The 20,025-nt window shown below is 58.3% G+C and overlaps 2 protein-coding genes across 2 annotated transcripts; one reads left to right on the plus strand and one right to left on the minus strand.

Annotated features, from left to right (window-relative positions):
- The first annotated feature begins 514 nt into the window (after nt 1-514).
- On the plus strand, nt 515-10,038 carry CBX2 (chromobox 2). The gene is made up of 5 exons (XM_059906892.1): nt 515-647; nt 719-762; nt 1,792-1,857; nt 4,138-4,243; nt 5,661-10,038. The coding sequence occupies exons 1-5, from the start codon at nt 576-578 to the stop codon at nt 6,963-6,965; spliced, it is 1,593 nt and encodes a 530-aa protein (XP_059762875.1). The 5' UTR covers nt 515-575; the 3' UTR covers nt 6,966-10,038.
- A 5,766-nt stretch (nt 10,039-15,804) lies between these two features.
- On the minus strand, nt 15,805-18,344 carry CBX8 (chromobox 8). Its single transcript, XM_059906558.1, has 5 exons — nt 18,242-18,344; nt 17,830-17,873; nt 17,579-17,644; nt 17,386-17,452; nt 15,805-16,933 (listed from the first exon to the last, which is right to left on the minus strand). The coding sequence occupies exons 1-5, from the start codon at nt 18,308-18,310 to the stop codon at nt 16,064-16,066; spliced, it is 1,116 nt and encodes a 371-aa protein (XP_059762541.1). The 5' UTR covers nt 18,311-18,344; the 3' UTR covers nt 15,805-16,063.
- Between the last annotated feature and the right edge of the window lie 1,681 nt (nt 18,345-20,025).

A 20,025-nucleotide genomic window follows, 5' to 3' on the forward strand; every position in this document is an offset into this window, starting at 1 on the left:
CAAAAATGCGGAGGGCGTCTGGGCCCTCCGCGCCCCAAGCAGCGCCCCTCGGGGACAGGGGCAGGAAGCGGCCGCCTCGCCGCGTCCCAACTTCCCCCCCCTTCGGGGCAGAACAATGGCTTTTTGCCCGGAAAACGAAGTTCGGAGGAGGCCGGGCGCACCCCGGAGACCAAGCGGGACTCGACTGTTGATCGCCAGGTCCTAAGAGGCAAGGCGCCTCCTTCTTCCCCGCGAGGGACCCACCCGCGCTCGGTTGGCCCACGCGCGCTGCCCGCGGCACCAACCCACCCAGACCAGGCGCGCCGGACCCCCGCCCGGGGCGCGAAGCTGATCCCGCCGTGAACAATGCGCGCCCCGCCCCCCGGCACCTCCCCCTCGCGCTCATTGGTCCATGCCGGAACAGGGCGGCGCGCACGGGCTGGTGGCGGGCTGGGGCGCGCGGGGCGCGGAGGCGTTGCGCGTGCGCGGGGCGGGCCTGAACGGGGCGGGGGCGGTGCTTTGTGTGCGGCCGGCAGGGCGCGCGGCGGCGGTTGCTGTGCGGGGTGCGGCGGTTGCCGCGGTCTGGGCGGGGCAGCATGGAGGAGCTGAGCAGCGTGGGCGAGCAGGTCTTCGCCGCCGAGTGCATCCTGAGCAAGCGGCTCCGCAAGGTGCGTGCGGCCCGGCCCGTGCCCACCCGCGCCCGCCCACCCCGGCTCACGCGCCTCTTCTCTCCCTGCAGGGCAAGCTGGAGTACCTGGTCAAGTGGCGTGGCTGGTCCTCCAAGTGAGTCCCCAACAATGCGGCGCCCGCCTTCCCGCCCGCGCCACCTCGGTGTGAAGGGGGGGCGGCGTGGGGTTCCTCGGCCGCGCCGTCGGGGGGCGTCCGCGCGCCGGGCGGGAAGTTTGCGGGGGCTCCGCGGGCTCCTCGGGCTTGGCGGGAGGGGGCACCCAGCCTACGCGGGGTGCCCTTTGTTTACAAGCCCGCGGGTCGCAGGGCTGGGCGGCCTCCCCTTCCAGCCCGCCCAGCTCCGCTCCCGGCGCCCCGGCCGCCTCTCCCCGCGCCTGGCCCGCGCCCCTCCGGCGCCGCGCGGTCCTCCCGCGCCCATTTGTTGCATGCGCCCCCGCCCGCCTCAGCCCTCCCCGCGGGACGCGAGCCCCCCTCCTCTAGTCCGTATTTTCCCCGCTGTAACCTGAGCTTTCTATTCATGGATGTAGGGCTCCTTTTTTTTTTTTTTTTTCTTTTAATGGAAGGGAGGGGACTTGGCATCCCGGAAGGGGCTCTATTTACAGACAATCGCGCAGACCCAGTTCCCCTTTCTTCCCGGACCCCACTTTTCTTTCTTTGCTTAACTCTCCGGGTTCCTGGCCCGCGTAGGCCTGGGCGCCAGCAACATCTTTGGGCTGCGTTTCTGTGCCCCTAGGCCTCCTCCTCCCTGCATCCTGAAGGAGCCTTCCCTTCCCTCCCTGGCTCCGGACCAGGGTTTGGGGTCTTCCCTCTCTGCAACTTTCCATTTTATTGGGATTTGTTTTCATCCAGAGGGAGGCTGTAGAGTCCTCCTGAGGCCGGGTGTTAATTGGGGGTTGAGGTGGTGGTTTCCCTTTGAGTTTGAGGACACGGTGTTGGCTTCAAGAGTTCGGTGTCCAGGAGCTTGTCCTGGGCGTGGGTGAGACCTTTTGCGAGTCTCCCCAACACCCCGGTGCCCTGGCTGCCAACAGGGATCGGAGAGCAATGGGGCAACCCCACTTGGGCTTGTTTCTGAAGTGTCTGGTCAGTGCCCAGTGCTTTAAGATGCCCTGTTCTTTGCTTTTCTAGACACAACAGCTGGGAGCCAGAGGAAAATATCCTGGACCCGAGGCTGCTCTTGGCTTTCCAGAAGAAGTGAGAAAGTTAACAGACCTGTGGGAGGGGGAGACTGTTGGGGGGACCCTGGCCTGTCACACAGTCGTACAGGGCAGTGATGGCGCTCCAGGAGTCCCAGGCTTGGGCTGTGGTTTGAGGTCCCAGATGAGTCCTCTTCCCACCTTCCCTCGGCTGGCCAGCACTGTGCCCAGACCTTGGGAGTCACTGAGTAAGTGCTGCTTTTGGTCTTTGTGACAGCCAGACTTGCCAAAATGAACCTTCTTGGTTCCTTCGTGAAAAGTTCTGGCTTCTCTTCTTGGCCTTTTCTGTTGACTAGTTTGCAAACAGCACTGATAAAAACAAGGATGGCAGGTTTGCCCTAAAAATTGCAGACCTGGCCTCCCAGTCCTCCTCGTGGGTGCCATTGAGCAAGAGAAGGCTCAGAGAGGGAACTGGGACACACAGCAGAAAGTTATGCCTACTGTGGTGTGTCTGACCAAGAACAACACATTTGTTTTTCTCTGTGCTGCAAAACAGCTAGCACCAAGTGAGCACCACGGGAGCCCCTTTACCAGTCTCAGGGGCTGAATTTACTTCTGTAATTCTAGATGTCATATCTATTTTTAGGTAGGAGACTTGGGTTAAGAGAGACCTCTTTGAGATACTCAGGGGAAAGGGTGGTGAGGAGCATGTGATGGCATAAGGTTCCAGGGAGTGCTATTCCAGAGCAGGCTGGTGGGGGCAAGGTGTGGGGATTGCCCTGTTGATAGAGGCTGATAAATTAGGTGCTCAAAAGCTTTCCCAGATGGGGTCGATCCGGCCAGCTGTTCTCTGGTAGCTCAAGCTGTGTCCACTTTTTTTTCACTATAGCAGGATATTTTGGGTCTTCTCAGAAGGGCCATGGCAATGGGGAAAAATAGAGATAGATTTTGGTGGGGAAAGTGAGAGAAAATACATCGAGCATATGCTTGCCTCAGTACCTTTGAAGAAGTTTATCAGCAAGCTCACCGTCTGCTATTTACTCCATAACTCAGCTCCTGTAAGTCGCAGAGGGTGGAAGCTGGTACTTTTCTCTGTAAGACAGTGTCCTGACCGTCGAGAGAGAGTGTGTCCTTAACGTCACTTTTACTTACAGCATAGCAGACAGGAACTGAGGTTAGCAAATCCCAGAGAGATAGATGCAGCAGTTAAAAAGAACCATGGCACCGGTGGTCTGGTTTACATCACGGGGGAGAGAAAACTGGGAAAGTGGGTGCTCTGCCTTCCTGTTCAGCCCAGAGATCCCCCTGGGAACTAGGAACTGGTGGTGATTTGCTTGGTGTGGGGATGTGGCCTTTGACTGTAAGGGGAAGTCTCAGGTTCAGAGCTCACGGGTACAGGTTAATGTGTCAGCGGAGACCCATGAGTGCTCCTGTTCTTTTAGGAGACAGGTTGGGGCTGCTTTGAGTATGAGCTCTGTCTCGTTGTACTAATTGGCTTCTTTAAGAGATCACCTTACAGGCCTCAATGAGATGATGTTTGTCCATTTTGATTACCGGGAAACTGCTCGAGATAGAGCCTCTTCCCCGGGGGTAGCCTGGAATAGAGGCTTTTGGGGGTGGTGGGTGGAGGCGGCTTTCTTGGCTCCCTGACCCCAAGTCACGGAGCTGGTTAATGGTGTCCTGCCTTGAGCCCTGAGCCGTGGGCACCTCGGAATCAGGCGTCACCAGTACTTCCATCTAGAGCAGAGTCTAGGAACAGAAAGGGCTTAGAAAAAGGAAACCGGAAAAGAAATGTGAGCCAGGGGCACTGGCTCTGGGTAGACCGTGTGGGGAACAGGAGCCCTTGGTTACCCCAGTGCTCTGACGACCGTGAGATTTTGTGCGGGCATTAGAAGACTGAGAATGGGGGGCAATGGTCCTCACCTCCCTACCTCTGGACTCTCTTACTTGGAGTGAGGGGGTTGGACCACGTGACTACAAAGCCTCCTTCTAGTTGTGGTATTGTAGAATTTCCACAATACCGTCTCCCTGCAGAAAGTGGCCAGGATTCACACAGGGTTTTACGAGGATTCGGAGAAAACTGGGAACTGTTCCTTTCCCAGCTTTACTTGAATTTCGTGACTTGTCTTTACCCAAATGTAAATGGAATAGATGGAGGTAAAAATAATACTGACCCCTAAGGCAAAGAGGGGGTCTGGACCTCTGCCTTGGATGTGTTAATTAACAGGATATGTTTTTGCAGGGAAACTGGTGATAAGCTACCTGGGGGTGTTTGAAACCACGGGGTTCCAGGGTGGCAGAAGGAAAGTCTGTGACTCTGATTGCTGATTGTCTTCAGGGAACACGAGAAGGAGGTGCAGAACCGGAAGAGAGGCAAGCGGCCCAGGGGCAGGCCGAGGAAGCACACAGTGATGTCCCCCTGCAGCCGGCACTCCAAGCTCAAGGTGGGTCGCTGCTTCCCTCCCAGCAGTGGCTCTCGGCCGGCTGAGTGGAAGGCAGTGGCGGGAGGGTTGCGGGCTTTGGGGAAGGAGGCCAGCTGGCACCTCCACATAAGTCTTTCTTTCCCTTGCTCAGAAGACCTTGGCTCTGCCTCTCTCTAGGCTGCCGCTGTGAGCCTCTGCCAGCAGGGGGCAACAGCAAACCTTAGCTCTCCACCTCCTGCCCTGTCTCTCTGGGGAGGGCCCTGCAATGGTTAAGCCCCCCAAGCTGGTTTCCTGGTCCTGTGACGTGCACTCTGCTACTTTCCCACCTCCAGTGGCTTACAGGGAACAAAAAACAGGAAGCATGTACACAGTAGGTGCTCATAGATTTGCCAGGTAGGCGCAGCTAAGAGGGGCGCACACACCTGGGCTCCACGGCACAGCCGCTCCTTCCAGTAGCTCAGAGGCAGGATGGGGAAGGGGTCCCGGCCTCAGTCTTAGATGTGTCTTTGATTTCTCTCTCGAAGGCACTGCCCTCAGGGCCTGAACCCACGCACTGGCCAGGAGCTCAGTCACTTCTTACAAAACCGCCCTTCCAGGAGGCTGAGAATCCTGCCGTGAGTCTTATTGGCTAGGGTACGCTGGCCTGGTTTTGTCCTCAAAATGTTCCTTTTGAGCAGGATAGTGGGGCTGGAGGAGTCAACTTTACTGCAGGAGAATGTGGGGCGTGTACGTTGAGAAACATCAGCAAGGCGGGGGGCCAGCCAGGCAAGGAGGCCCCAGACTCCCTGGGTTTGATTCCATCGTCCCCAGTTTGGGGCAGGCGAGCTTTGTGGCCGGGAGCAGGTGTTGGCTCTGTCTACCTAAAGCACACTTCTTACACAGGGACCTGAGAAACAGTAGGGTGTGCTTAATTAGTGTTTGGGATGACACCCAGAGGATGAGGAGGGCAGTGGTTTGTTTTCCTGTGTGCTGGAAGGTTCTGAAGGGGTCAGCTTTGGAAATGGGGAGATGGAAGCAAGATGTCCAGTTGCTTTAGGTTACCGAGCTCTCACACACACTGCTTCACTCCACCCTTCCCTTCTGAGACATGTGAATCATGCTGCTCTGAATTTCCCTTTTCCAGGTGTCTGCCGAGGGCCAGGAGCTCCCCGTGCGTCCCTGGAAAGCTCGGCGTCCATTGTCAGCATGTGAGCGTTTCCCTCCATCGTTCTGGCTTCACTTTGTGAACCACCTATTTTTCTTCGTTCTCTTTCGCTTTTAACTGCATTTCTTGGAACCTCGTAAGGACCTCGTCAATCCTTTCTGGAACCAAACAGTGAGATCGCTCCCTCCTGGCTGCCTCTCTGGTCTGGAAGCCACAGGAGGGGCTGGCTCCAAGGTGTCTGATGCCCCTGGAGACCAGGCTGTAGAAGTGACACCTTCCCCTTTGTCGTTGCAGGAACCCGACGCCCCCTCTAAATCCAAATCCAGCAGTTCCTCCTCTTCCTCCACGTCCTCCTCTTCTTCCTCAGATGAAGAGGATGACAGCGACTTAGACGCCAAGAGGGGCCCCCGGGGCCGTGAGACTCACCCAGTGCCTCAGAAGAAGGCCCAGATCCTGGTAGCCAAGCCCGAACTGAAGGATCCCATCCGGAAGAAGCGGGGTCGCAAGCCCCTGCCCCCAGAACAGAAGGCGGCTCGGAGGCCCGTCAGCCTGGCCAAGGTGCTGAAGACGGCCCGGAAGGACCTAGGGGCACCGGCCGGCAAGCTGCCCCCCCCGCTCAGTGCCCCCGTGGCCGGCCTGGCAGCCCTGAAGGCCCATGCCAAGGAGGCTTGCAGTGGCCCCAGCACCATGGCCACCCCGGAGAACTTGGCCAGCCTGATGAAGGGCATGGCCGGCAGCCCCAGCCGGGGTGGTATCAGCTGGCAGAGCTCCATCGTGCACTACATGAACCGGATGAGCCAGAGCCAGGCCCAGGCCGCGGGCAGACTGGCTCTCAGGGCCCCAACTGCCAGCAAGTGCAGCCTAGGGCTGGACCTGAAGGTGAGGACGCAGAAGGGGGAGCTGGGGATAAGCCCCCCGGGAAGCAAAGTCCCAAAGGCCCCCAGTGGTGCTCTGGAGCAGAAAGTGGGGGGCACAGGAGGGCCTCCACACGTCCACAGTGGCAACAAGGTCCCTGCCGGGTGCCTGGGCCCCCAGCCTGCACCCACCCAGGAGCTGAGCCTCCAGGTCTTGGACTTACAGAGTGTCAAGAACGGCACACCAGGGCTGGGCATGGTCGCCCGCCATGCCACAACCACCAAGGGTAACCCTGCCACCCACCCAGCCACTGGGAAGGGTGCCGGGGGTGGCCTCACTGCGGTGAGTGGGGCTGGCCTGCCCACCGACGGCAGCAAGAGTGAGAAGCTGGCCTCCAGGGCAGCAGCCCTGCCCACCCCTGCCGGCAAGAGGGACTTTGTCAAGGGCAGCCTGGCCCCAGGGCAGGAGGGCCACCCGACTCCGGGAGAGGCGCGGAAGACGGCTACACTGTCTGAGATGAGCACCGGCGAAGAGAACAGCAGCTCCGACTCGGACCCTGACTCGGCCTCCCTGCCCAGTGCCGGACAGAACCTGTCAGTGTCCGTCCAAACCAGCCAGGACTGGAAGCCCACCCGCAGCCTCATAGAGCACGTCTTCGTCACCGACGTCACCGCCAACCTCATCACAGTCACGGTGAAGGAGTCTCCCACCAGCGTGGGCTTCTTCAACCTGAGACATTACTGACACCCCCTGGCTGCCCGGGTCTCACCTGCCCCTCTCTGGCCTCTGGCTTTGCTTTGATACATGGCCCGCATCCCAAACCCTCTCCAGGGGCCGGTGGCCTCCTTCAAGGGCAGGCTTGGATGGGAACTCCCCTGGACCCAGCCCTGCCTGCGACTTTGGCAGGGGAGGCTCCGTGATGCCTTGCCACCCGGCCTCGCCCTTGTTCCTACCTCTGGGCCTTCGCTTTGCTCTCCATTTGCCTCAGGAAGTCTAGGTGGCCGCCTGTGGCTCAGCGAAATATTTCTCAAGAGCATCCTGTGTTTCTTGAGCCCAACCATGTTCGCTGTTTGAACTGCCTCCGTGGCCTGTGATGACAACGGTGGTCACCTTGCCTCCCACTTCCCCAGGGCACAGGTGTTAGAGGGGGGGGCTTCTCCTGGCCCAGCTTGGCTGTTCCTGCCCAGCGGCTGGAATAGAAGGTGTACTTAGGGCTGGGGGGAGGTAAGGTCTGGGGAGCTGCTCCAGGGAAGACTCTGCTCAGTGTGTGGAAGGGTGGGGGGAGCAGGAAAGGGGCCTTTCTGGTCGGAACTCCCCCCTCAGCAATGCCTGAGCTGGCGAGGGTGAGGGGACTGCCCACCTCCCTGTCCCTGCCCCCACCCGGGACAGATGAGGGCTGTGGCCTTAATGTAAGAGGACAGGTGTGGCAGTTGGATCAGGAACCCTGAAGAGGTTGGTGTTGGTGCCATCTAACCCTGATTCACATTAACAACAGCAGCCCCCAAATGTCGACTCAGAGGCCAGCATGGGCAGGGAAGGGGCTGGTCCCAGAGCTGTTCCACCTGAACCTCCGAGTCTGGGGGACAGAAGGAGAAGGGTGTCCTGCTGCTGCCCTCCTTTCTGCCAGCCTCAAGGACTGCCTTAGTCCTAATCATGGCCCCACAAACTGCCCCAGATCCACTGGGAGGTGGGTAGTTGCTGGAAGTAGGTCTCCCCTCCCGACATCCGCTGGCTTCCAGCTGCCGTGCAGGTGCTTCCCACAGTTCCCACCTACCTTCCCCTGACAATCCCTCCCCACTTCTGGGGGTTCCATGTTCTCTTACCCAGCTGAGAAGCTGTATCCCTGTACCATTTGGGAAATGGGACAAAATCTGAGTGACCCATCTGGCCTTTGGAAAGGCCGGAGCTGCCAGCCCGACTGCCTCCCCCCAGATGGCTGAGTCCGGCAGCTGTCTTGGCAATTCCAACCAGCAACAGAATTGCCATTACTGATTTGGGGCAGAGAGGTACATCAGTGAGTGGGGTCACTGGTCTTTGATGCCAAAAAGAAAAGTGGGAGTGCAGGGAACTTTATTTCTGCTTCAATTATCGGTTAATATCCGCCAGCAGGTGTGGGATCTTCTGTTGTCCCCATAGCCCTGAGTGCAGTGGACACGGTGGGCTCTGGTTTCTGAGGGTGGGCCTGCCAGAACTCCAGTCCCCTCAGTCCCTCACCCTCCACGCCAAATAGGAAGAGATGGCTTTTGTGTGGCCAAATCGATTTCAACAGTGTGCCTTTGGGGACAGATCCACATCCAGGACGTCATTGAGGGGCATCCAAATGCAGCTTCCGACTCTTGTATGTGATAGCCATGCTGGCTGCAGCAGGAATGGTGCCCACCCTGGCAAACCTGAGGACTGGGGGTCCTGGACAGCCAGGCTGAAACTGGAAAGTGGGCAGTAAAGGGGGAGAATGCCCCCTCCACTGCCCCAGCAGGGGATGGCGAGATGCCAGTGCACTGCACAATCTGGAAGGAAGGGGTGCCAGCACCCTGGGCCCCTGGCACCAACCTCCCCTCCTTGTCCCCAGATGTCCCTGGGTGAGACTAAAGGGGCTCTCCTGGGCTGCCTCCCCCCTCAAAGGAGCTCATAACCTCCAAGTTTTGCTGCCTTAGAGGCTGCAGAGCCAGGCCAGTAGCAGCTCTCCCCTGCAAGCCCTCAGGGTGACCTTGCTCTGGGCTGATCTGACAGCCCCAGCAGCCAGGTCTCCAAACCCTGATTAGGTGCCTTTCTGTTTACCAGCTACTTCAATCCCAAAGTTTGAATCTGCAAACACCTTACTCCCAGCCACTTTGCCTTCTTGCTGTGTTGTGTGTCTTTCTTGGTGTTTGCAACTCCAAGAGGTTCATGTTTGTGTGTGTACACACATGTGCAGGCGTGACAGCCTTCGCTGAAGAGTTGGACAGATGTTCAGAGTTGGTTGTCATGTTTACCAATAAAGTAGTACTTCTTTTGCTGCTCTGTGTGTGTGTGTGTGGCTAGGCATTGGTCACACATCTGACTTGTTTATCCTGCAGGGTTTCTTATGCGAACTGCATCACAGTGTATATTGAGTGGGTGTTTTAATCCTGTTTTTCTGTTTGCTTTTGTAACGGATAGGAAGAAGTGGCCAGTCTATCTTCTTCTTTAGAGGATTTGGCATATTTTTATATATATTTTTTGGTACCAAAAAGAGTGTTCCTTGTTTTTGGTTACACTCAAGATTCTGACCTGACTTAAGAGAGCTCTGGGCCTAGAGGTTTTGTTAGGGGAAAAGTAGCGGGGGAGGACCAGAGCTTTGGACCATTGCCAATCACTGGCTTGATTTGTGTTTTTTAATTTAAAAAAAAAAGCCAAATTATTCATGTATGCCACTTCTAATTACTTTAAAGTATGGCTGTTTGTTTGCTTTTTTAAAAGAGAACAAAAGTGAATATGTTATTGCCCTGGGAAACTTAAGATCTTTGTTGAAACAGCACAGCAGCCCAGCCCCCATATTCAATCAGGACCAACCAGTTAAAGGAAATGCTTCCCCCAGGAAACCCACAATGGTTTGGGGGAAAGGGGTGGGAGGAGGGGAGAGGTAGTGCCTAGAGGACCAGATTTTTGCCCAAGTGCATCTAAAGATTCTGTGGATTTTCTAGTATTTTTGGAGAACTAACACTAGGAATCGTTTGCAGATCTTTTTAGACTGATGTTAATTTATTTTGCAGGGGAGAGTCATTAGCAAAGGTGTCAGAGGATTTTTGTCTTAACTTTTTGTTAACTCTTAGTATATCAATAAATTCTTAACTTTTCAGCCTGGTGTATGTCATGAGTGATACGTGGAAACAACAGTCTCTTCACTTTCCCTTTCTTGAGGCAAAATAGTTATCTGGACTTGAACTGAATCATGGGGTGAAAAAATTAAAGGCTTTGGGAAAGGCTCAGCCACTTTCCTGGGGTGGAAAAAAAAAAAAAAAAAAAGTTCTTCTAAGCAAAGAAGCGGGGTTGATTATGAGTCCCTACACCAGCATTTCCCAGGGAGGACAGTTTGGCACCAAAGGGGACATTTGGCAATGCCTGGAGACAATTTTGGTTGTCACAACTCCGGGGCAGGGGTGAGTGTTGTTGCTACTGGCGTCTAGTGGGTAGAGGCCAGGGATGCTGCAATACATTATAAACTCACTCTGAGACATCTCCCAGAAACTAACACTTTAGGTTAAAACAAAATTTCCACACACACACCCCCAGTATCCAATGATACTGTGTTGGAAAGCTGCTCAACCCCTTGAATCCACCACATGTGGTAACACTTTTATTAAAGGACACAGCAATAAAATTCCAGGGGAGTTGCCATGAAGCACAAGAAACTGAATCGGTGGTGCTACTGCGACTCCTAACCCATGGCTCATAATAGATGATTTGCTTATTATATAACCTTCCCTGGTCCTTTAAGGTTTGCATTACCCTCAGCATGAATTTATTCATAAATTTCAGCCTCCGGGGAGAATGAAGCTCCCTTTGAAGTAAAGAGAGAAGTTGGGCCTGGACGTTGGCCACCACTGGTTGAAAGGCTAGTTGGGGCGAAGTCCTGAATGTTTTAGTTCGGGAGGAGATTCCCGATACAAACAGCAATGCACCCCCCCAGCTCTGCCCGGCTCCAGAAAAGCCCTGCGAATTTGAAATCAGATTCTTGCAGGGAAGGCTGCTGGCATGTTTTCTTTTGTTGTGCCTTCGGTGGCTGGAGGGGCTTTCTTTTGGAGGAGGTGGGCAGGGAGGACCCTAGCTGTCCTGTCTTCCGCCTTTGAGAGCAGCAGAAAGGGGTTGGGGATGGCCAGGAAAGAGCGGGCTAGAGGGAGTAAGACCCCGCGCCCTTCCCGGTGGCGGGCCCGAGTCCGCTTGTACAGAGCGCCGGCCAGACGTGCACGAGGGGGGGCCCTGACCCACACTGGCCTTTGTTAGTTTCTGCGCTGCTGATCTGATCGCCTAATCCACCGCCTTCCCAGAAGAATGGGCTGGGCTGCCAAGGGGCCCGACCTGGCCCGCGGCATCCCGGGGGCTCAGCCCCGCGCCTGCCGGTCCAGCCCGAGGGCGCCTGGTGGATCCGGCGGGCTGGACACCTCCTTCTTCCCTACCTTTGTGGCTGGAGGGCCTGGCCGAAGGGAGGGCGCAGAGGGGGAGCCCGCGGTGGCCCACTCTAGAGTACTTTCGGGTAGGGGAGATGAGGCGTTCCCTTCTCCTTTTGGGACCCAGAAAGGCACCGCCGCCGGGGAGGGGGTGGGCGCCAGGGTGCGGGGCTGAGGCCATCGCCTCTAGAGGGCGCGCGCGACCCGCGAAGATCGGGCCGAGGGCTCTCTGGACGCGCGGGGAACATTCCCCACCCCGGGCTCCGAGCTGCTAAGGGGAACAGAATTGCACGACTCGCAACCCGACCGCTCTGAGATGCCCCCCAGAAGCCTCCGTTTCCAAAGTCTCACGAAGAAAGCCCCGGCCCCAGGCCACAGCCTCTTTCTCCGTGTCCAGGCTCCCAAGGCTGGAGGTAGAGCCGAGCAAGCCCTGAGACGCTCCAACTCGAACTCCAGCTGGACCGAAGGCCAGTCCCTCTGGTCCCAGGGGACTTTGGGGGTGAGAAGAGGAAATCAGAATACGAGCCCCCAAAGTGCGGGGGCAGGCCTGTTCGCCATTGGGTCTCCCGCACACAGCACGGGGCCTCGACTAGCATCTGTACTGTTAAGCATCAAAGGGACCAAAAAAAAAAAAAATCCAACCCGACGCTCTCCGAAGAGCCATAAAGATTCCAGTTCAACCAGTGTGTGTGCTGGACCAGGCTCCGCGCTGGCGGCGGCCCCACGAGGCGGCCCTGCCCTCCGGAGGCAAAGGAATGCCCCAGCCGGAGGCAGCACCACAGGCCCAGGCCTCCACACCTGGTCTTTTTCCCAGAGAATCTGCCCAGGCAACGGAAACTCGCGGGAAAAGCACCAGATCAAAGCCGAGGCTGGTGGTGGCCAGACAACTGGGGAAACTGGGCCACTCCATCTCCCTATCTCCCAAAGCACGAGCCCACTCTGCTGCCCAATGCGGGAGGGAGTCTTGGTGGAGCAGCGGGGCCACGGCTTTGGGGCTGGCCGCCCGCCGCGACCCTCACCAAGCCACTCCACTCCCCGCCCACGGGCTCTGCCCGCCGGCCCAGTCCCTCACGTCCGAAGGGTGACCCACTGCCCCAAGCCCAGGCTCGTGGCCGCGCCCTCCCTCCCGGGTCCTCACACAGGCCACAGACTAGAGAAAGGAGGCGGGGAGAGCTCCGCCAAACGTGGGGTCACCGATTCGATGGACAAGAGCAGGAGATGCGCCAGCCTACGCGTGCCCACACGCCTCCCTTCGGGCTCTGCCAAGTACGCCTAGATCCGCGCTTCTCCGCGGGGCGACGTCTGCTAGGGCTATGGGGGTGGAAGTGAGCTCAATGTGGTGGCCTCTTTGGGGTCCCAAGGGCGGCTCTTCTGTGCCGGCTTCACGACCCCGCCCCATTGCTGCAGAGTCTTCCGCCAGGAAAATCTGAGAAACCCCCACCCCACCCTGTGCTCTGCTCTACCCCAGACCGTTCCTCGCCCAGCGATGGGGGTGTTGCCCCTCCCCCAGAAGACCGGGGACTGAGAGGCAGTGGGGGTTGGCGGGGGCGGGGGCGCGGGGCTGCGCCGCGGCAGCTCCGGGTTCACTAATCACATCAGCGCGCTCTGCGCCAGCTCGGAGCAGCCAGTTGCCTAGCAATACCCGCGAACTCAATTCCTCAATCAATAGGCGCGAGGCGCTGCATTTCGGGGAGCGCTGGCGAGGCTAGGTGGGTCTGGGGGGCGGGTCCCCAGACAGCACTGGTGAGCTGGCGGGGAAGCCGGGGGAGCGCGGCACAGAGGCGCCGGGCGTCAGGGACCAGGACCTCAGGCCTGGGGGTGGGGTGCGCTGCGGGAGTCCTGCCAGAAGAAAAGGGAACCCAGAGGTCGGGCCCATCCTCCGGAGATCCCCGAGTTCTGCCCAGGCCGCAGAGAAGTGCAGTCCGTAGGTGAGGAAAGCCAGGACCATCCCCCTTAGAAGGCTAAGAAGGGTCACATCCCGCTCCCTCCCAAGCCTACCCCTCTCCACCGCCGGGTTTGGCATCCCCTCAGTTGGGGAAGGGCCTACTGGAAACGGAATCGTCCAGGGCCGACAGGGCGAGAGAGGGGGGTGGGATGGGTAATGAGCGAGGAGGGAAGGATCCTCTCCCCCGCGAGGCGCCTGTTCCCTCTTCTCGAGGGCCAGAAAAAAGGAATAAAATCCGAGACACGTCTCTATTTACAAAGTATATATTTAAACACGTAAAAAGCGGTATTGGATACAGACATTCACAACCGCGGAAGATAGGTGCCAACCTTCACTCGAGCTGAGGCGGAGATCGAGTCGAGATTTGTACAAATCTTAGAATTAAATAAACCCAACACGCACACATCCCGCGCGGTTGCAGACTCCCAGCCACGCGGCCCCGGCCCTGCCCACCCACCCCCAGGTCAGCGTCGCAAAAGAGAGTAAAAGAGACGCGCGAATGGCCACGGACAGACGGCAGGACAGAGGGACAGACGGCAGGACAGAGGGACGGTGGGGCAGAACGACGCTAGCCGGGAAAGGTCGGAGGGAAGGGGCAAAGTCAGCCCCGAGGGAGGGAGATGAGGGCGAAGGGAGGAAGGGAGGGAGGGAAGGCGGCAGCCAGGTAAAGACACGTGTCCCGGAGTGACCTTCCACTCGGTAACAGACATGTCCCGTCAATGAAGTTTCATCTGAAAATAGCGTCGATATTTAAATAGATACACTTGGTCAACGGCGCTTCTTTATACAAAGTCTAAAATACCAGTTTTACAAATGCGAGCAGATAAAAATCCCCATTCCAGGGGCTTCTCTTTACAGGCGCAATTTGATAATTAAAAAAAAAAAATCATGTAGTACACCGTCTTCCTCTTTTTTACCCCTTCACTTCAAAGGCAAAAGTCTGGAGGAGAGAGAGGCTGAGAAGAGGGAGGTGGGAATACGGGGAGTGCGGAAGAGAAACCAGGCTGGGGTTCCCGCCCTGTCCCCCCAGCATCGAGAACTTTCCCCCCTCAATCCCGGGTCCCCGCCGCGCTCGCCCGGAATCTGTGCTTCCTCTCAAGGCTCAGGGCCCCCTCGCCCCTCCCTCCACTAGCAATGGGAAGTTAGATCCCCGCTGGCCCTTTAAGGGTGGGGGAGGGCGGGGAGGCCGCAGGATCATTCCTCGAAGGGACCGGGATGTGAGGGGGACAGATTTGTGCTTTTGAGTCAAAAGAGGGGCGCGCGTTCTGCGACCCTGGAGCACAGCGTGGTCAGGAGTCGGCCGGGGCGGGGGCGTCCCGGGACCCGCCGCCACGCAAGGCCTCCCCAGCCGTCTCTTCTCCAACTCCCGCTCCTCCCTCCCCCTCTGGCGGAGTTTGAATGTCGAGTTCAAATAGAGAACACTCCGCGAATCGAAAAGGCCTATAAATTATAGCTTTTGCTTTTAAGGGGGAAAAAAAAAAAGGAAAAGTTCTGATGCGCACTCTTGGATAGAAACCTCCCCTCGCCCCTCCCCTCTCCCAGCCGAAACCGCCGGGATGCGAGTCCTGCGGGCTCCGAGCCCCGAGCCCCAAGCCCAGACCCTCCACCGCACTCCCAGCCAAGCTGCGGCCCCCGCTCCCAGCCGCCCCTCCCTCTGTGGGTCCCGCAGGGTGGGCCTGTCTGGCCATACATTCTCCTGAGAGCTGGCGGCCCGCCCTCCCCGAGGGAGGGAGGCTAGGCCAACTCTTCCTGGGAGGTGGGGGCCACCGTCTCTTCTAGCGAAACTAGAGGACGCGAAAAGGAAAAGTCCACCCCCGACCACTTTTCTTGTAAAACAACAACCGCCTCGAACTCTGGGCACTGACATGCAATCCTCCCAATTTATCCTGGCATTTCGGGAATGTAAACAGATTCGCTGGATTTCTTTTCTTTCTGTGGAGTAAGGAAAGGAATCGAGGGAACTGGGAGATTTTGTCCACATGACATACACACGATCCGATCTGCGTGTACAACACACACATCTCCCGTAAAGTGCTTTTCCTGGTGTGGTCCTGGGAGAAATCTGCTGCTCCCCAACTACCCGCAACTTTTTACCTTTAACCTCACACACAAAAAGTTACTCCGGTTAATACCTTCTCCCCGCAACAGATTTCTTAATCTTAAAAAAAAAAAAAAAAAAAAAAATAGGAAAAAGAATAACAGACTGACCCCACCCCCTTCCTTTCTGATTGGGGAGCCAACCTTTTGTTGGCCTGGCCCACCAATGGGAAGAGAGAAAAAATCCGGGTCCTGCCTTGGTTCCAGGGGTCTGAACTGGGGCTGTAGGAAAAGGGAGGAGGGGTGAGGTGAGCTGGCTGAGTCTCTCCAGACACCATCAGAGGCCCAGTGCCCAGGTCTTCATCCTCCCTAGTGCCCTGGGTGGCTGTCAGGCCCCTCCTGCCCCAACTCAGCCTGTCTGCCCCAACTGAACCACACTGAGTCTCTCTTTCTCTCCTCGTTTAAATAAAACAACTTCAAGAGTTGAAATATATATATTTAGATATTTTTTCTTAAATAACATATTTACATCTAATAGAAAATATAACTCTAGAGATAATCTTTCCAACCAAAACTGAGGGGGAGGGATGAAAAGAAGGGGGTTATGTGAAGGTAGGGATGGGACAGGACCAGCCAGAAGGCCACCTCCCACCCAGAAATAAAAAGCATTATGCCAAGTTTGCACTCTCACTCTCTCTCCTGCTCTCTTGTCCTGGGTTCACCCACCCAGCAATTCATCTTTTCTCTTTAAAAAAGCCTTGGTCCGTGTTACTTTCCTTAATTGTGACGGTCAAAAAGTTTGAGGTCACGTCGGTGACCACCACCTTCTCCAAGTTGGTCAGAGAGGGGCTCCAGGATTCTTCCTCTGGGTCCCCCAGGATTCTGGCCACTGGGATCCTGGCGATGAGGGAGGGCCTTCCCCCTTGGGCCCCCATGTCCCGATACAAGCCCCCCACAGAGCTGGGGGTGCCTGAGCCATGCCGGACCCGGGGGCCACCAGGGTCCAGGGTGCCCTGGCCTTTGGCCTCCAGGAAAGCGGCCCTGTGCTTTATGACCCTGGCTGGAAAGGTGTCCACAGCCAGCTTGCCCGTGGCCTCAGCCGGGCTGGGGCTGGCCACACCGCACTGGGCCAGGTCCGAGTCCTGCCTTCGAGCCAGCTGGATCACACTGTGGCCAGCTGGGAACTTTCCTGCCCCGGAAGCAGTGTCGTCCAGCTTCCTGCCCTTGAGGTAATCTCCAAGGCCATCACTGGGTTCTCCCAAGGGCCTTTGTGAGGGGTCCAGGAGCTCTTTCCGGGGCTTGGGACCTCGCTTCTTGGAGCTGTCACCTGGCGAGCTGGGTTTGTCGTCTGCGCGGCTAGCACCCCGTTCACGCTCTCGTTCCCTCTCCCTCTCTCGATCCCGTTCCCGATCACGGTCCCGAGGGGGCTCCACTCGGCAGGTGCTGCTGCTCCCCGGTGGGGAAAGACCCATGTTCCGAAGGCCCTCACGGGCCCGAGAAGTAGAGGCCAGTTCTTGGGGGGAGCGGCCGGGATAGGGGATCCGAATGCCTCGGGCAGAGTCACTTCGGAACTCGTAAGTTTTGGCCTTTGCCTTGGCCTGGGCCTGCAAGAAGAGAATGCAGTGTCAAGAGCAGAGCAGGGCCCTGTCTACCGCCCCCACCTCCCCACCCCTCTTCCAGCCCCACCCTCCCTGCTACACTCTCTGATGCCTTGGAATTTCTATATGGGTTGGGGTGAAGCTTAGGGGCAGCAGTCTGGAGGAGGGAGTAGACGATCTATCTGGAAGCAGCCATTCACACCAAGCACACTTCTTGTATTTGATTATATGTCTATTTGGGATGGCTGAGGGATCCGATAAAGAAATTCTAGTGTGGAATCCTAGAATTCCCCTCCCCTCAAGACACCCTTAGCAGTGCCAGTGACTTGGTGACAGCCTGTCTGGGGACTCCCTCCTAGATTACAAATAGGACACCCCACTGGTTCACAAGCCCTCAGGGCCCGCTTCCCACAAACTGACATAACATTGCTGCCCACCATTGGACACTGCTATTCTACCTTGAGCAGGAAGGTTTTGGGTTTGGGTCCTCGCTTTTTGGGGCCATAGAGCTCCATCTCTCGTTCCCTGCAGAAAGGAAGGAGGGAGAAAGGGGTGTGTGAGTAAAGAAAACAAGTGGGCCTCCAGTTCAAGCTGGATAAGAGCCACCCTTCGTGTTCTAAGTGAGAAGCTGAAGCTTGGAGGGGCCTCTACCTTTCCTCAAAGGCTGCGAGCAGGCGAGCATCCAGGATGTTTTCTTCAGGTTCCCATGTGCTGTACCTAAAAGGAATCAGGAAGAAGTGGGCATCAGTCCCGGGAGCAGGGAAAGAGCCGCGGGTAGGTGTGTGTATGTCTGTAACTTTTCTTGTTGCATTGTATTGTATTTCAACGTAAAGGAAAAAAGAGGAAGAAAGCAAGCTCCCAAATAACAGTCTGGGGTTGAGAATTGCACAGAACCTACTTACTTCTGCGACCAGCCCTTCCATTTCACGAGGTATTCCATGCGTCCCTGAGGATGCAAAAAGGAAAATGTATGTGTGCACGGTGAAAACTGCATGACGGGGACACGAGAAATACATGCAAAAAAATGCATGCACCGAATGAATGCGCGAAATCCCACCGCGAAAGGCACGCGCCCGCTGCATCACCCCCTGCACGAAACGCTGCACAAAGTGCATGCACCGGCATTCATTCCCCCCACCCCCCACCCATGCAATCTGTGCATCGCTGCAAGTCTAAGGAAAGCGCTTGGGCTCAGAGCCGCCGCCACGGCCGCGGCCGCTGCTGGGACCTGGGGGAAGGGAAGCTGGGCTGCAGCAGGGGGAGGGAACCCGGGCCGGGAGGGGAGGGCTCGGCCCAAGGCCTGGGGGCACCTACTTTCCGTATGCGCCGCTTCAGGAGGGCTTCGGCCGCGAACACCCGCTCCCCCACCGCTGAAAGCTCCATGTTGACTCGCCGCTTCCCCCCTTGGCCGCTTCCAGGAGCAGAAAAGCAGCAGCCAGCGCACGACAGACCATAATACTCTCCCGCTGACGTCAGTTCTCCTCCCCCTCCCGCGCGCTCGCTCCCTCCCCACCCCCTCCCGCGCGCGGCTCCCTCCTCCCCTCTCTCCCCGCGCTTCCTCCCGCCCCACGTGTTGCTAACGACGTTGCTAAAGCCGAGCGGCCAGGGCCAGCTCTCCCGCGCTCTGATTGGGCGAGCTGCGGGCCACGCCCCTCTCGCTTTCTCCCCCGCGTTGCTACGTGACCCGCGTTCCAATCGCCAGGGGGCGGAGTCCGAAGCGACTCCGGAGACAGAGCGCTGGCGGGGGGGGGGGGGGGGGGGAGAGAGGCCGCCGCCGGAAGTGACGTCGCGCGGAGGGCGGGCTCGGCCGCTGTCAGTCTGCTGGGCTGGCAGGGGGGCTGTCCACCCTCTGTCCCCGCCGGGGCCCCCTTCCCGCCGCCAAGATGTCCCTCCGGTGCTCAGCGTCCCCCACAGCTCTCGCTGGGACCCCTGCGGCGGTGTCAGCCAGGCCCCGCCCCCTCAGCGACCCCCAGCCCGCCCCACCCCCACCGCCCGGACTCGCGCCCTTCCCTCCCCCCGCCGCCGCCCGCGCCGCACAATGCACAATGCACAGGTGTTGGGGCGCCGCAGGCCGCGCCCGAACCCCGAGAGCCGGCGACGCGCCCCTTGCCAGCTCTTCCACCCGGTCCCCTCCCCCCGAGTTGCACACCCGACCCTCGGTCTCCATGGCAACGGCCTCCCCCGCCGCCGCCAGCCCCATCCCGCTAACAAATCAATGTGCCTGTGTCTCCTTCTCCTGTCGCGCAACCCTGCCCTCGGCCACCCTCCGGGCCCTGCGAGCCGAGCTGGGCTCGAGCGCTCGCCCCCAGCTTGGAAGCCGAATGCAGACCCAGTGGCGGCTCGCTGTTGCCGTCCGACCCTTCCCACACCCCGGGATCCCGTGGGGGGCGTCGCGCGCCTTTTTCCTGCCCCCCCTCACCCGTCCCAGACGCCCGCAGCCACCTGCCTCTGCTGCTAGCCCGCGCTGCTCGTCCCCGCCAGGCCCTGGCCCCAAGTGTCGCCAGCCACAGCCCAGCCGCTCCGTGCCCCGGGCCTGGGTGTGTTGGGGGAGGGCATGGACGACCACCAAGCAGAGTCTGGAGCTTGGTTGGGGTTGGGGCGCGCGGCTGGGGGAGCGTCCTGCTTCCCCCGGATCCGGGCGACCCGCTGGGCCTGCGCCGCGCACTTCCTGTCCACAGCTCTTCCCAACGTGCGTGGCAGATACTCCGCGAGAAAACCCGGGGAGCGTCGCGGGGTCCAGTGCGGGTTGAGGAAGAGGGGCGAAAATGGCGGGGTCCAGGAAAGGGTGCGAGGGCCGGGCCCTAGATGCCTCGAGTTTGCACACACGCAAACACAAGCTCCTGTTCAGCTCGAGGTGACCCGTGGCTGGGGCGGCGGCGGCGGGGACAGCAGCCCAAGTCCGGGCCCAACAATCCCCAACCCTTTTCTCTTACCAACCAAGCTGCAAGTAACAGCACCTACTCCTCGGAATCCACGATTTAGTTAATACATCGCTGATAAACTTGATTGGAAGCAGTTTCCCTTGGCGAGGGATGTGGTGGAAGAGAGAAAAAAGAAAGAACGAGAGAGAGAGAAGGAAAGGCGAGCCAAGGAGTCTG

The sequence above is a fragment of the Balaenoptera ricei genome, chromosome 20, assembly GCF_028023285.1.
Source record: "Balaenoptera ricei isolate mBalRic1 chromosome 20, mBalRic1.hap2, whole genome shotgun sequence".
Lineage (NCBI taxonomy): Eukaryota > Metazoa > Chordata > Mammalia > Artiodactyla > Balaenopteridae > Balaenoptera > Balaenoptera ricei.